We start from the raw sequence: 15,724 nt of genomic DNA, 5'->3' as shown, positions 1-15,724 counted from the left end.
AAAAAGAAGCTCTGGCCATTATTTATGCTCTTCATAAGTTTGGCGTTTTTCTCTATGGATCCAAATTTCATCTTGTTATGGATCACAAACCACTTGTTTCCTTGTTTCATCCATCAACGTCACTTCTCGACAAGGCTGCACACTGCCTCCAGCGTTGGGCTCTTTACTTGTCTCATTTCAATTATGAGATTCATTTCCGGCCGACGGCTCAACATGCGAATGCTGATGCACTGTCTCGCCTTCCCATGTGTCCTGATCTGGCATTCAATAGGGACGAACTTTTGTGTTCCCACCTGGATGTTGCCGAGCAGCAAGTCGTGGACGGGTTCCTCCTTTCCACTGAAAATGCTTCGACGTGTGTTGTGGTACATGCGTCTTTGCGTGCTTCGGTCTTGCGCCTCCTTCACCAAGGGCACTGGGGTGTCTACTGCAGAAAAACTCTGGCGCGTCGTCAGTGTACTGGCCCGGCATCGACTCTGAAATCGCACACATGGTCGCTGCCTGCGGCCCTTGTGCGTGACAGGCCACCGCCCCGAAGTCATCTTTGTCACTGTGGCCTTCGCCTGAGAAGCCCTGGCAGCATATTCATGCTGACTTCGTGGGACCTTTTTTAGGTACTTATTGGCTTCTCGTTATTGACACCTACTCTAACTTTCCTTTCATTGTCCATTGCACGTCGCCTACCACCGCAGCAACCACCAATGCTCTAGCTTGCATTTTCTCTTTGGAAGGCCTTCCCTCTACTCTTGTTACTGATAATGGTCTGCAATTTGCCTCTTCTGATTTTGCGGATTTTTGTGCCCGTCATGGCGTCATGCATGTCACAGCCCCTCCGTTCCATCCACAGTCAAACAGTGAGGCTGAACGACTGGTCCGCACATTTAAGGCTCAGATGAGGAAACTCCTGACTTCTTCTGCTGATGATGCGCTTCTCCAATTTCTGGCTTCTTACCGTTTCACCCCCGTGGGCGACCACAGCCCAGCTGAGCTCTTACATGGCCAACAGCCCTGCACGCTACTTCATCTTCAGCGGCCTTCCACCTCACGGCCGCCTTCGCTTGGCCGGTTCACCGCCGACGACCTTGTATGGGTACGGGGATATGACAGGCGGTCAAAATGGAGTCCTGGCCGCAGCTTACGATACCATGGCCAACGTCTGCATGAAATCCAGACGGACACAGGTGTTGCATGTGTCATTCGGACCAGCTTCGGCCTCGTGCGCCAGCAACGCGTTCCGGATGCCGCTACACCACCTTCAGCTCTACCTGATGCTCGGGATACTGCAATCTCTCGTTACTCACATCGCTGTCCTCTCACCATCATATCGGTGCCAGCACAAGAACTGACACCACCAGGAGACGTGCCCATGCAGGAACCAGATGACCATCATCTGTCGGAGCAACTCTACTCGCCTCCTTCTCCTACGGGTGCGGACACATCGCCCATGTCTCCTGTTATAACAACCGGACTTGATGCAATGGGCAGATTGGTGCACGGGGCCCCAGCAGATTCGACCCACACGTCTCCTGTCATCTCGACTCGTTATCATCAGAGACACTTTTGTTCATACGTGAAGCCTCCTCCTCGAGACTTTACGGCCAGTCAAACAACACCTATGGACGTTAGCAATCTACAGGCCATCTCCATCAAGACCTGTGCAAAAACTTCAAAAGGGGGGAAAAGTGTTGTGACTCGCCGATCTTTCAAAGTGCCACCGCGCAGTTACGCGCGTCCTCTACATGCGGCACCGTCTGCCAGCCATGCAGCAGCAGCGCCATCTAAGCGGCCAGTCAGCCAGCGGCCGCTAGACTTGGACTCAGTTATGATTTGACTGTTAAAGTGTACACATGTCTTACTCTGTTTCCTTGATCTGTGACTTTCATGTATTGCGTCTTCCTTGAAATATATTTGTTCAACTCGAAGTTATAACATTTAGAATGGAAATTAAAATGGCTCTCTTCCCTGAGATAAAAACTGTCCTGCTTCATATATGAAGAAAGGTCGAGGATGACTTCTTCAGCATTTCTGGCAATGTACTGCAACATCATGTGATGCTTTGGTCATGATATGGTGACATGTCACTAGTTGCAGCAAACTGGTGATTTTTGAGCCTGATAAATTTCATAGGCTTCAGAAGTAGGTATTTATTTTGAAACCATTACTTTTTTTTATCTTTGATGAATCCCTTACAGTATCTGACTAACACAAGCTCATAGTTAAAACAATTTACATGTTGTTAAAACAATTTACATATTTGTTTGGCGCAGCAAGCAACATTCTTGCCTCATGTGTGGCTTGTCATACTTGCCACATATAGTTTCTCTCTTCTACACTTTGGCCATTGTTCATAGTGCTAACACTTTGAAGACTGCATGGGATGAGAAACATAGGGCCACACATCAAGCGCATGGTATAAGCCATTATGGGTTTAGACTGAGATGGTGATTTATATGTTGTCATATTATGAGCTCCCAATTTTCATTCTGTAATTCTTTGATGCCGTGTGCTTTAGGGCTGTGCACAATACATCATAGCTACAGTTGAGAGTTCATTGATGATCCATGTCTGTCTTCATACTTTTGCATGCAGTATTTGCAGGCATGACTGTTGATATCTGTATCTGCTAGTAAGTGTCCCAATACACTGACGCTTCACCGATTTCAGGATTTTTTCATATAAAAAGAAGAAAAACACTTTTTCAAATGATTCCTCTATTCTTTTAATAATCAAAAAGACGTTTTATGAAACTGTGTTGTGTTTACAGCTTTACAAACAATAACTAAATATTGTACTGGGTTATTCAGTACTGTCAAAACCTACGAGCCTGTTACAAAGCATTTCTTAGTCATTACTTTTGTTACTAAATATCATCCCTTATTAAGATATTTTTGCTAACCTATCAAGTTGTGAGTATAGCCATAGTGAATGTCCCATTTGAGTGGGATCTCTTTGCTGAAGAGATTTTTCCTGTCTACATACTGATTAACAGCCACGAAGGCTGTACGGGCATTAATAGTAACAGATGAGGTTACAACAGTTGAGCTCATTGCCACACCAAAATAATTTCAAATTAAATCACCATGCTACTATCTGACGAATGCCAATACAGACAGACAAGGCAGTTATGCTGTACTGCAGCAGATCTCTGAAGTGGCAAAGCACAGATACATACATACTTTGGATGATAGTAGTCGTTTTCTGTCCACCTGCCGTAGCCCTGTTAAAACACCCATTTCATGTTGTGGACCATTGAAAAGCTGGCAATTTGCCCTACCCAGTGGAAACTATACTGTGTGAAAAGGACTGCTGACTCCACCTGAGTTGTACATGAACTGCACGCAGCAAAAAAAAAATCATGGCAAGTGACAAAATGTATTTGGTATGCCACATCAGTAACAGCTTGCTCCACTGAAAATTATAATTTTGGGGAATACAAAATCTACAGAGTTGCCACAAATGTGCAGGAAATATGACAGGTGGGTAAAGAAATATTCCTTACTCCACGTCTTCTGAGCATAATGAAGTGGAAAAAGAGACAGACTGAGTTGGGCATGAACTACATGTGGTGAAACCTCTTAGTAGAGTAGGTTTTATAACTCCCAGGTAGTACAGACACACTGTTGGATAGGAATTATTTGAGGAATTGAAAGCTATGCTGGAAAGCTAGGGACACAAATGTTGATTCAGATACAGCCCCACTTATCTCAACACAACCAATAGAACAGTGCCTACTAGTTGCCCATTAATGAGAGTTTTGCCTCATCTGCTGTCCACTTCACCAGAATATAGCACACGTTTAGGATGAAGTTTTTTAAATAAACCATTCTTATGGTATGGGCAGTTTAGCCACAATTCTCATTTGCTATGACACGCAACATTCTAGTGTTCACCATGCAATGATCGCTGAAGCATGCAGAAAAATGTTTACAGAAGGCTGGTGAGCCAGCTCAGCTTCATTGCTATCCTTTGGCGATATAGAAATGTCCCAGTTCATTATGGAGCGATCAACTTCAAAAGAACATGATGAATTACTAGACAAATAGGATTTCACTTCAATTTGCAGAAAGTTTCTTGCATATCATCACCTAAAGCTAAAATGATATGAGCATAATGGAAAGAGATTAGATCAGTTGAGCTGGAGTACTAATGAATGAGAGTACATAAATTCACATTTATTTTTATGGTTGGAGGAATACTGTCAGTGGCCAAATGCATAGAGATGAGGAAATGTGTTTACTAGAGAAACATTCATATAATGCCTGTCCATACTGAAATGATTAGTGGATAAGATGAAGAGCCCAGTTATGTCTCTGGATCTGAATCCTACAGATGCGTGAGACAGATGAACTGAGTTCATGAGCTGCCACCTATGACTGTTACAGACTTCCTGACAGCTTTTTGTCAGAAAATGTGATCAACAAGCAATAGCATTCTTGTCTTGATCAACACAGAAAGCATGCTATGCACATAATAAGAATATGTGTCATCTAAGAGCAAGTGTATCATTTTGCTGCTATGGAAGCAAATTTACAGCTCAGTAACTTTTCCTGACATGTCTACCTTCACTTTCATAACTTTTCTAATTACATGTTTTGGAACTGCTTTATGCCAAATGGCTTCTGATTGAGCTATATGTGAGAAATGACTGGCAGATTGAGAAAATAAGGCACAGCACTAACACTGCCTCATTCTACACAATAAGTGCTTTGTTCCATTACTAATATAGACTACTTATTAATAACTCTTGGTGATACATCATATATAACTGAATAATCTGCACGTATCGGTCCTGAGTTTAAGGATGAAAAAGTGTGGTGTGCGGATTAACTGCAATAATGTTGGAACCGCTCCACCTCTAACAATAGATCTCTTTATATTACAGCATTGTTTGGCCTGTGATGCATCAGTAGCAAATTAGAAATAAATTTGTTAGAAGTTAACTTCTTAATAATGACTATAAGTCCTTGTTAACACTCATTCACAGCTAAAGAAAAACTTAAAATTATTGAAGAAGCGCAGAACCTTGGAAACCATGCAGTGAGAAGAAAGTAAAATGTAAGCGAGAGTTGTATTTACCAGGAAGGGGGGAGGGGGCAGGGAGGGAGGGGGGAGGGTGGCGGGAGTGGAGGCCCACAGCTCCAAGAAAAACAAACGGTAATCAACATGCATTTTGTGGTCAAGCATATGGACCTCGAAAATGGCTCTGCGGTTATGAAGATGAGATGCGACAATATGGATGCTGGTAACACGGATCAAAAGAAGAATCCAGCCTCCTGATATGAACTGGCAGCAATAAGAAGCAAAGGTGTACAGTGATGTGTGTAACTGGCAATGCACAAAAGCTACCACTTTATGTGATATTAAAAAGGAATACTATTCCGAAAACATCACTGAAAGTCATATTGGTGAGAGCAAATCCGAAAGGATGGATGGAATGACCTTGTTGACTGGGTGACACATGTTTGGCAATGTCACATTGGTGCGTTATCGAATTTATGTAACATGTCGGTGCTCAACTGCTTCCATGGACGTACAACTGAGGAAGTGCGAGACAAGCTATAACAAGGGAAAGCTGCCTTGGGTATTATCCCTGGAGGTCTAACAACCATCCTACAACCACTAGGTGTGTGTGTATGTGTATATCAGCCATTCAAACCTGCACTTAAACAGCAATTTGGGCAATGGATGACGCATGCATGCACACAACCCCCCTCCCCCACTCACTCACGGACAAAGACAATTTGTCCTCCCCCCCCCCCCCCCCTCTTTCAAATAATTACGGTGCACAGATTATTTGAATGTATGGTATATGTGGTGACTGACACACTTCCTGCCCCCACCCTCGTCTTGCTCTCACCTCAGCTTATTGTGCACAGATTATTTGAATGTATCCCGTATTTACGCTGACAGACACAGCAGTTTTAAATCGTATGGTACTCAAAATATTTTCAGCAAGTATATATCTTTAAATGAGTATTAGTTTACCTGCATATAGGAATGGAGCTCCACTCCACCAGCGATGACAGTCTGCCACAAAGTACAATATGCTAAGCAGAAGGAAAGCCATGCTTGCAGTTGCCAGCACATATGACAGGGACCAGAGATTCTTATTGACTGGGATGATTCCATCTTCTTTCGAGAAATGACAGAGGATTCCAGCTAATATGCCCTGTGTAATTTTTTCAATGGAACATTATTTTCATGAATAATTGATAAAATACACAAGATAAATGAATCTAACAGGTGTTATTAGTTGACTCTTAGTCTATAATTCACTACGCAAATTTAATCTCAAAATGAAGTGTATAATTAACATTGCTGTGATTTAAATAATAAATAATTCTTCCTTAAAAAATCCGGGATGGAATAATGACAATATTATGAAAAGGACAGATTGCTACTCACCACAAAGTGGAGATGTTGAGTTGCAGACAGGTACAAAAGAAGGCTGCTAAAAAAGTAAGCTTTTGGTCCAAAATACCTTGTTCTAAAAACATACACACACACACACACACACACACACACACACACACACACACACATATTAAAGGACAATTCAAATATACATGACCACTGTCACTGGCCACCAGTGCTGGACTGCATGGAACTGCAGACAGGCGAGTGGAGCAGAGGAGAAGAGTAGTAACAAGACTGTGGAGTATTGGTGGGATAGAAGGCTGTGTAATGCTGGAATAGGAGTGCTGAAGGGGATAGGTGGGCGAAGGCTAGTGACTAATGGAGGTTGAGTCCAGGAGGGTTATGGGAACATAGGATATATTGCAGGGAGAGTTCCCATCTGTCCAATTCAGAAAAGCTCTTATTGGTTGAAAGGATCCATATGGAACAGGCTGTGAACAGTCACTGAAGTGAAGAACTCCATGTTGTGTAGCATGCTCGGCAACTGGATGGTCTAGCTGTATCCTGGCCACAGTGTGCAAGTGACCATTCATGCAGGCAGACAGCTTGTTGGTTGTCACGCCCCATAAAATGCAGTAGAGTGGTTGTTCTTTAGCTTGTAGATCGTTTCACAGGTAGCCCTACCTTTGAAGGGGTAGGTGATGCTTGTGATTGGGCTGGAGTAAGTGGTAGTGGGAGGATGTATGGGACAGAACTTGCATCTAGCTCCACTACACAGACATGAGCCATGATGCAAGGGGATGGAAGCAGGGTTAGAGTAGGGATGGACAACAATATTATGTAGGTTCAGTGGGCAGTGGGAGGGGTGGGAAGGTTAATGGGTAGGGTATTACATCTCACTGTGCTCTGAAATGATGAATATCCTGCCCACTATCCTTTGAACCTCTCTCACAGTGGTATTCCCCTGCCCACCGAACCTACACAATGTTCCTGTCCATCCCTCCTCCAATCCTGCTCTCAAATCCTTGGCTCATGGCCCATATCCCTGTAGTAGTGCTGCAGGCAAGACCTGTCCCACACATCCTCCCATCACCATCTTCTCCAGTCCAGGCACAAGCATCACCTATTCCATCAAAGGCAGGGCTATCTGTGAAACTAGTCATGTGATCTACAAGCTAAGCTGCAGCAAATGCGCTTTTCTACATGGGCATTACAACCCACAAGCTGTTTGTCTGCACAAGTGGCCACTGACAAACTGCGGCCAAGAGACAGTTGGAACATCCAGTTGCTGAGCACACTGCCCAAACTAATGTTCTTCACTTCGATGACTGCTTCACAGCCTTGCTATCTGGATCCTTTCTCCGAACACAAACTTTTCTGAACTGCACAGACAGGAACTCTCCCTGCAATATACCCTACTTTCCCGTAAGCCCTCTGGCCTCACCCTTCATTAGTGACTGTCGTTTACCAAACTAACACCTTCCTTGCTCCCGCTCCAACACAGCCTATTCCACCAACACATCCACAGTCTTTTTACGTCTCTCCTTTTTCACTCCTCTTACCCCTCCCCCTCACTCATATCTGTCTAACTGCCCTACCCAGTCACCACCATGTCCGCTATCTCTCCCATTCCCCACCCCAGCCTCCTCCTTACCCACACCAACCAGACTGCTTCTTCTGTTACACACAGTTGCTCACAGTCCAGCCTTGGCAGCCAGAGGCAATGGTCATATGTGTGTGTGTGTGTGGGGGGGGGGGGTTACTTTAGAAGCACACCTTTTGTCCGTGCTTGTCTGTGACTCAATGTCTCCACTCTATGATACGTAGCAATCTATCCTTTTCATAATATTGCCATAATTCTTCCTTACTTTTTTTTTCTTTTCCCCTGCAAAGATAGTCTGTGTACCTAGAAACAGATAATAACCACTGTTTCCTCCGCAACTGTTACTGTGTCAGACGCATCCGAGTTCACTATTGCCAACTCATAGACTAATGGCCACTGGCCTACACTGTGCTACTAAGCAAACTTTGAACAACAGACAGATATATAAATGATAGCCTGATAGACAGTTAGATGGATGGACAGAATATTATTTTTACAATAGACTTTGTGGACTCACAGTAATCACTCCCCATGACAACCAGCGGGAAATTCTCATAAAGGTGTAGTTATAACACTGCAGGATTCTACCAGCATGAACTCCTAGGTACACCATCAGAATTGATGTCAAGGTTCCAAGTATACCTGCAAAGACAAAAATAAAATTGTGGAATGACAGCAACCTGCACACATATTTATTAGTTATTAGTAACAGTCTATCTTCACTCCACATCACCGTGGATTGTGAACATCAGTATGTTTCATCTGTTGGTGTAATGTTAATTTGCAGAAATGTAAATAATTAATTTCAGTATTACTGAACACAACTGACTGCAGTCAAGACAAACACACTGCAGCAGTGGTGCTTCACTCAATGGTAGGCCATTTGAATTCTTATGGATAAAGCAACTTTATTACAAGAACATTCTCAACTTCAGGGGATGGATAGCAATGTGATGTTTCCTATCAGTATCCTATGCATCATTGAATTCATCATCAAAGCCCTCTACAACACTTGAAAATGGCACATCACTGAAATCAGCTGATCATGTGAAATAAACAACTGTAACATAATACAGCCAAGGTGGAAAATTGAATGATCATTTAATAAATTTCTGGAAAGCAGAATGTGCTTTCTTCGTAATTTTGTATTCTTGAATTTGGAAGCCACCTCAGTGCTATCTCTCCCTCATTGCCATCAAAACCACATTGACACGACATTACACTCTACATGATCCCATCACAGCACCCTCTATGAAGAAATTACGTGTCAGACATAGCACTAATGGTTCACAATTTAAAAAACAGGTAGGAAGGAAGATTAGGGTTTAATGTCTTATTGACAATCGTATCATTTACAGTGGAACACTAACTCAGATTGGGATAGGATAAGAATGGTAATCAGCTATGTCTTGTTCATAGGAACCATCATGGTATGTACCATAAGTGATTTAGGGAAACCACGGAAAACCTTGTAGGCCAAAAGGGGATCCAAACAGCCGTCCTCTCTCATGCGAGTCCAGTATTCTTAGCATGGCACCACTGTGGTAAGTCTCAGATACACAAATTTAGGTGGTTGAAGACTTAATGGACATCAAAGTCAGCAATTTCATATAACATTTACTCTTTTGCATTACTAAAGAGAGTAATATTGTCAAATATGAAAAGCTACTGACACAATCTAAGAACACAAAATTATCAAGAAAGCACATTCTGTACTGTCAAACTGAGTAAGGATTATTATGCATTATGTAGGGATCTTGTCTCAGTGGTGGTGGTGGTGGTGGTGGTGGGTGGTGGGTGGTGGGTGGTGGGTGGTGGTGATGGCAATGGAGGGAGAGGGAGAGGAAGAGGATGAGGACGAGGATGAGGACGAGGAGAAAAACAAACAGGAGTGATGGTAAAGTGTGAGATAGTGCGAGAACTTGGAAGTGGAGTGGATGCAAATGCTATGGACAACAGTTACAGTAAAGTTCTGCTGAATTACTATAAAATTAACTGATATTAAAGGAAGTGTGTACATTGTAAAGACAAATTTTCTGGATGAAAAACAAGAGCTTGGGAATAAGACAATTTCAGTGGACAGAGACTGTGGTCATGCGTGTTTGAGATGTGTTTATGTGAGTGTGTCTGTATGCTATCTATTTGCATTGAAGGCCTTGTTGGCTGAAAGCTTACTTTCTGACAGTCTTTTCGTTGTGCCTATCTGCGACACAGCATCTCTGCTATATAGTGAGTAGAAACCATTCTTTTCATCATATCATTATGTAAGAGAAATAATCATCAGAACAGTGTTGTTGTTGTTGTTGTTGTTGTTGTTGTCTTCAGTCCTGAGACTGGTTTGATGCAGCTCTCCATGCTACTCTATCCTGTGCAAGCTTCTTCATCTCCCAGTACCTACTGCAGCCTACATCCTTCTGAATCTGCTTAGTGTATTCATCTCTTGGTCTCCCTCTACGATTATCAAGAAAGCACATTCTGTACTGTCAAACTGAGTAAGGATTATTATGCATTATGTAGGGATCTTGTCTCAGTGGTGGTGGTGGTGGTGGTGGTGGGTGGTGGTGATATACAGAACAGTGTAAGAAAATAAAAATAATAACTAGAAGAGTAAAGAAAAATGTTTACTTGCACAGAAGTTCAACCCTTTTACTCATTTCTTCATTTATATTTTCCATTTAATATAAGGATAGTGGGTAGCCTATGAAACAGCCTGGACAACTTGAAGCATTAACACGGAGCTTCCAGGATACATTGAAGTGAGCCTGCCTGAATCAAATCTGCCTTGTGGATTAATGACGAAGGCTAGGGAGCCAGCCAGCCTGGATGTGGTTTTTACGCAGTTTCGACATACAACTAGGTAAACACTAGGCTGGTACCAATGTCCAGTGCCAGACACACACTATGCAGATATCTAGGAAATGTCCTCCCACTTGAACATGAGATTTATTTTAGACACAAACAGATGGGGAACACAAATTCCATCCCAGGGGAAATGGTGGCATCAGTAATGGCATCTGTCAACCACCTTACACTAACATTGCCCATACTACAACACCAATCCTCTCAAGAAATGGGCCAAGCAAAGGAGGAAGAAGAAGAAGAAGAAGAAGAAGAAGAAGAAGAAGTGGATAGCTTATGTTCCTGCTAAATCAAACAAAGAAATAAACTGTTTTATATATTTACTCTTTTTCCATTATTGGTGGTTCATTGGTGAGGAAAAAATCATTATGAATAGTTACAGAATTTTCACTACTGGCAGATATTCTGAAAGTAAAATAAAATTCTATCTGCACACATTTTGTATCATTTGAGGAATGACCCCTGTAGCACAAGAAACTGATTAAAATTTGGAAATTTGTGGTAAGTTCTAGTGGACCAAACTGCTGAGGTCATCAGTCCCTAGCCTTACATGCTACTCACTCTAACTTAAACTAAGGACAACACACACAACCAAGCCTGAGGGAGGACTCGAACCTCCAACAGAGGAAGCTGCGCGAACCGTGGCAAGACGCCCGAGACAACATGGCTACCCCGCAGGCAGAAATGATTGAGCAGCAGGGTTTATTGTCAACTACTACACAACGATATTCAAAACAGCTCAGTCTAATAAACAGATCAACAAAGCTAAGCCTCTGACAGATGAACTTGCAGAACTCGTAATGTGCATGATACAGGTGTGTACATTCTTCTGAATGTGAAGCTCAACATAAAACATCAAGTATCACATTTTTCTGATGATATGATTGCTGCAAGCTGTACTAACCTTCCGGGTCATATACTTGATCATTGTGGTAAATGGACTTGCATGTAGGGTTCTTGTACATGTGCTGCGGAGTGAGGATGAGGCGATCAATGTAACCGGCAGCTCCACCAGTGCAGTTGGCATACTGTCCATGCATGTGCCATCCACCAGGTCCCAAGTAGCCCCGCGGGCAGCCAGGAACAGGTAAAGCTAGTGAGATAGCAACGTGGGCCGTAGCCAAAGCTATCACCACCAGCCACTGACACCAGGATTCTATAATATCTGATAGTACTATGTAGCGCCCATACCTACAATGGAAAGATACCATTATTATAATGCATCTGTTATTATCTAAATTTGTTTGTTGAAACCAGTTTGTAAGACTAAAATGAAACCTAACGAAAAGTCTGACAAATGTAGGCCTTATAAAACTGTTGTTACAGGACAAAGGGAAATTACAAATATCTTCATCAGTTTTCTACATCTGGGAAAATAACTTCTTCTAAAGATCATCATAATCAAGGAGGATTTAGGTATCTTTTTTATTAAATCCATACCGACAGACTAGTTTTGCTTTGATCAATGGCTGAAAAGAAAATAGTTTAACACAGCATTGTCAAACAAAATGAAAAAAAAAAAATCCCCTGATTTCCTGGTCAAAAATAAACATTTTTCTGGATGAAGATACTCTTTTCCTGTGTTCAGTAACAAGCAAGGTGGTGCAGTGATTAGCACACTGGACTCACATTAGAGAGGACGACGGTTCAATCCCGTGTCCTGCCATCCTGATTTAGGTTTTCCTTGATTTCCCTAAATCGCTCCAGGCAACTGCCAGGATGGTTCCTTTGAAAGGGCATGGCCGACTTCTTCCTTCCCCGTCATTCCCTAATCCAATGAGAGCGATGACCTCACATTTTGGTCTCTTCCCCCAAACAACTCATCCCTCCATGTTCAGTGACAGTACACTTTCCCTCACAGTTGCAAAACTAATCAATCCTTTGAATGGTGTAGAGCTACCGGCACTATAGGAAACGAAACACCACAAAAAAAGTTTTTTGGAGAGATCTTTGACACACAGCAACATGTAGTATTTTCTTACTACAGAAATGTAAGTTCAAATTCCACCAAACAGAGCACATTAGTTTCTGAAGCACTGAAATTGAGATTGTGATGTGGTTTTATCAGCTAATCATAGCTCATTTCACTTGATCTCACCAGCTTATAACAGCAGATATTCGTAGTATAGGCCACGAGATGTAGTCAGCCAATAGCAACATCACTGCTAAGTAGTGCTAACACACAAAGAGGAGAAGTTGATGGTTGATATATTAATATGGAGATAGTATAGCTACATGCAAAGCTAAGCTTTCAAATATAATATTAGTCCTTTTCTGTGTGTGTTACCCTTTAAGATATATCAAACACAAATGTGTCAGTAAAATTTTAAATAATAATGTAAATGGCTGGTCTTCTGGGACCAAAATTTTTCTAAGTAACTGGTCCTCTAAGTATTAAGTTTTGAATGAGAGTCAAACACTCTCCGATTTAAGAAATTCATCTCACATTCTCACACGTAATGTAATTCATTTACTTCGAAAGTAATACTTCTCAAATCACCATCCGCAATATTTTCCCATGACCTGTTAGATATAGGTTCATTTAAACAGTTGCCAGAAAGCACCAGAAAGTACGCATTACTGCGCATGTGCAACTACAATGATGTAGGAAGCCGATGCTTGGTGTTTGCTCTGCTCATACACCTTTCGACGTATTTCTGCTTGGAATTTCATGCGTAGTGAGGCATCACATGACCATGTGCTGCACTGCAGCATGTTATTCAAAGGGACATACAGTTTTGTACTTAAGGAAATTGTTTTATCATATCCTGTCCAGATAAGGAATGCAAAATAAGAAAGCAGTCCTTTGCATAATATTCGTTTATAGACTCTACACTTTGAAGTACCCTCATAGCTTGCTATGTGATGATTTTAAAACTGATATTTTTTATTCATACTCTGCAATACTGTTATGTAGAATTTCCAATCAGGTTTACATCCACATAGCATTGAAAAAAAGCTAATTATACGGAATACACACTTGGAAAAAAAAATAAAAGCCAGCTATTTGTATACACCAAAACGAAGGATGATAAGTTCTGCATCTTTATTTTAAACGACATGGTTTTCTGTAAAGCCAAAGGCCAAGAAACTGTATACTTGGAAGTTAAAATTTTACTCCAGGAGTAAATATAAAGCCTCATGGGGAGTTAAAATTATAAAATGCAGTGGGCTATAAGTTATTGAAGAATGGCGTTCTGCAAATTTAGACATAAACAACACAATTCGTCTGACCTGCAACACTGTCTGCCACTCCCACCATACTATCCCCCTCCCCCCCTTTTTTCCAGTCGCCACTCCCATCATTCACTGGTGCTGCTGCTCGCAGTGTGGTTTCAGTTGCCTGAGATTGTAGTCGCATGTGTGAGTATGTGTGTGTGTGTGTGTGTGTGTGTGTGTGTGTGTGTGTGTGTGTGTGTGTGTGTGTGTGTGTATTGTTGACAAAGGCCTTAATGGCCGAAAGCTTTAACTGTTAGAGTATTTTTGTTGTGCCTAACTGCAACTCAGCATCTCCACTATATGGTGAGTGACAATTTTCCTTCTCATAATATTGTTACATTTTCCATTGTTTGAACATATTCTTTACAATATTCTTAAACTTAACTGCAGCAACAAAGACATACAAGCTGCACAAACTTCAGAATCCAATCAGAATATACTATCTACAGAACAGTGAACATGCTCGTACCAGGCACTGATATTGTACCACTAGTACAATTTGGCTATCCACTGCTTGTTGTGAGGGACTGTACAGCTTATCACACATCATGGGGATATGACTGTGAGAATTGCAGTGGTGAGCTATTAATGACTATCCTAGAAGACAAAAACCTAATGCTGCTGAATGACAGACACCCACAAGAATAACTTCAACATTACAGACAAGATTGGCAATAGACCTAAGCTTTGCATTACCTCATGTGACACAACTATCCAACTGGAAAAGAAAAGTACATCCTTTGTGTGCCTGCTATTCTTGTGTGGTGGGGTATCAAATATCAGAGAACCGTGGAAAAACTGGGGAAATATATGAGGCATAATACCCAACAAAACTACATTAACCTGCAAAAAATACAAGAGAAAACAAAGATTTTTTTAAAAAAATAAACAAGAACAATTGGAAAAACCTGTGCAACTCTACAACTAAGGTACCAGAATGTCAAGTGTAGAGAAGAATGTGAAGAGCTTTAAAAACAATCGTTATCGCACCATTAGAAGTCACTGTCTATGAATTGCGTTATGGAACAGATGTTACAAAATCTAACACCTAGCTCCATCAAACACCTGCCTAGCACAGATCTAAATTCCAATGACATCCCCTTCTACAGTCATTATCAATGGCTGAGCTGCAGAGCACTTTCTCCTCTGGTAAAAATACTGTCACTACCTCAGGTAACTTCCACTACAATATGCTATCATTTCTGCCATATGAAAGACAACAATACCTACCGGCTACTTATAATAAAACGTGGTTTGAGGATCACAATAGTAAGCCCCTTTAATGATACTTGTGCCCAAACTGGGAAGAATCCAGACTCGGTGCCTTAGGTCTATTGCCAATCTTGTCTGTAATGGTGGCATCATACAGACAAATAGTGTTACTATAATGCCCCTACAAAGTGCTGGAAAAACTTGTCAAATTCCAGTAAGAACATTCATTTGAATGCCATGAACTATTCCCTAGTAGTTAGGTGGTTTTCACAAAAGGAAACGTACTGAAGATGTTCTGATACACCTAGTTAGTGATAAACAGTTCTGTTTTAACCAAAACAACTATCTACTAGTTTTGCTGCTGGACCCATGCAACCCCTACAATGATGTAGTATTTCCAGTACTAACCACGAAACGGAACAACATATACCCCGCACATTTACAGAACACTTGGCATCTTTTTTGTCTGAATGG

General features: G+C 41.7%; 1 protein-coding gene across 1 annotated transcript in view; it reads right to left on the bottom strand.

Moving 5' to 3' along the window:
- Positions 1-15,724, bottom strand: part of LOC124620513 (heparan-alpha-glucosaminide N-acetyltransferase-like) — a 105,388-nt gene that overhangs the window by 16,739 nt on the left and 72,925 nt on the right. Inside the window, exons 8-10 of the mRNA XM_047147074.1 lie at positions 11,724-12,010; positions 8,478-8,602; positions 5,986-6,169 (exon numbers count right to left, since the gene is read on the bottom strand). Of these exons, the coding sequence (XP_047003030.1) occupies positions 5,986-6,169; positions 8,478-8,602; positions 11,724-12,010 (596 nt within the window). The remainder of the gene's footprint in view (positions 1-5,985; positions 6,170-8,477; positions 8,603-11,723; positions 12,011-15,724) is intronic.

This window comes from Schistocerca americana, chromosome 1 (assembly GCF_021461395.2).
Source record: "Schistocerca americana isolate TAMUIC-IGC-003095 chromosome 1, iqSchAmer2.1, whole genome shotgun sequence".
NCBI classification, from domain to species: Eukaryota; Metazoa; Arthropoda; class Insecta; order Orthoptera; family Acrididae; genus Schistocerca; species Schistocerca americana.
This window is presented reverse-complemented; position numbering and strand designations above follow the sequence as displayed.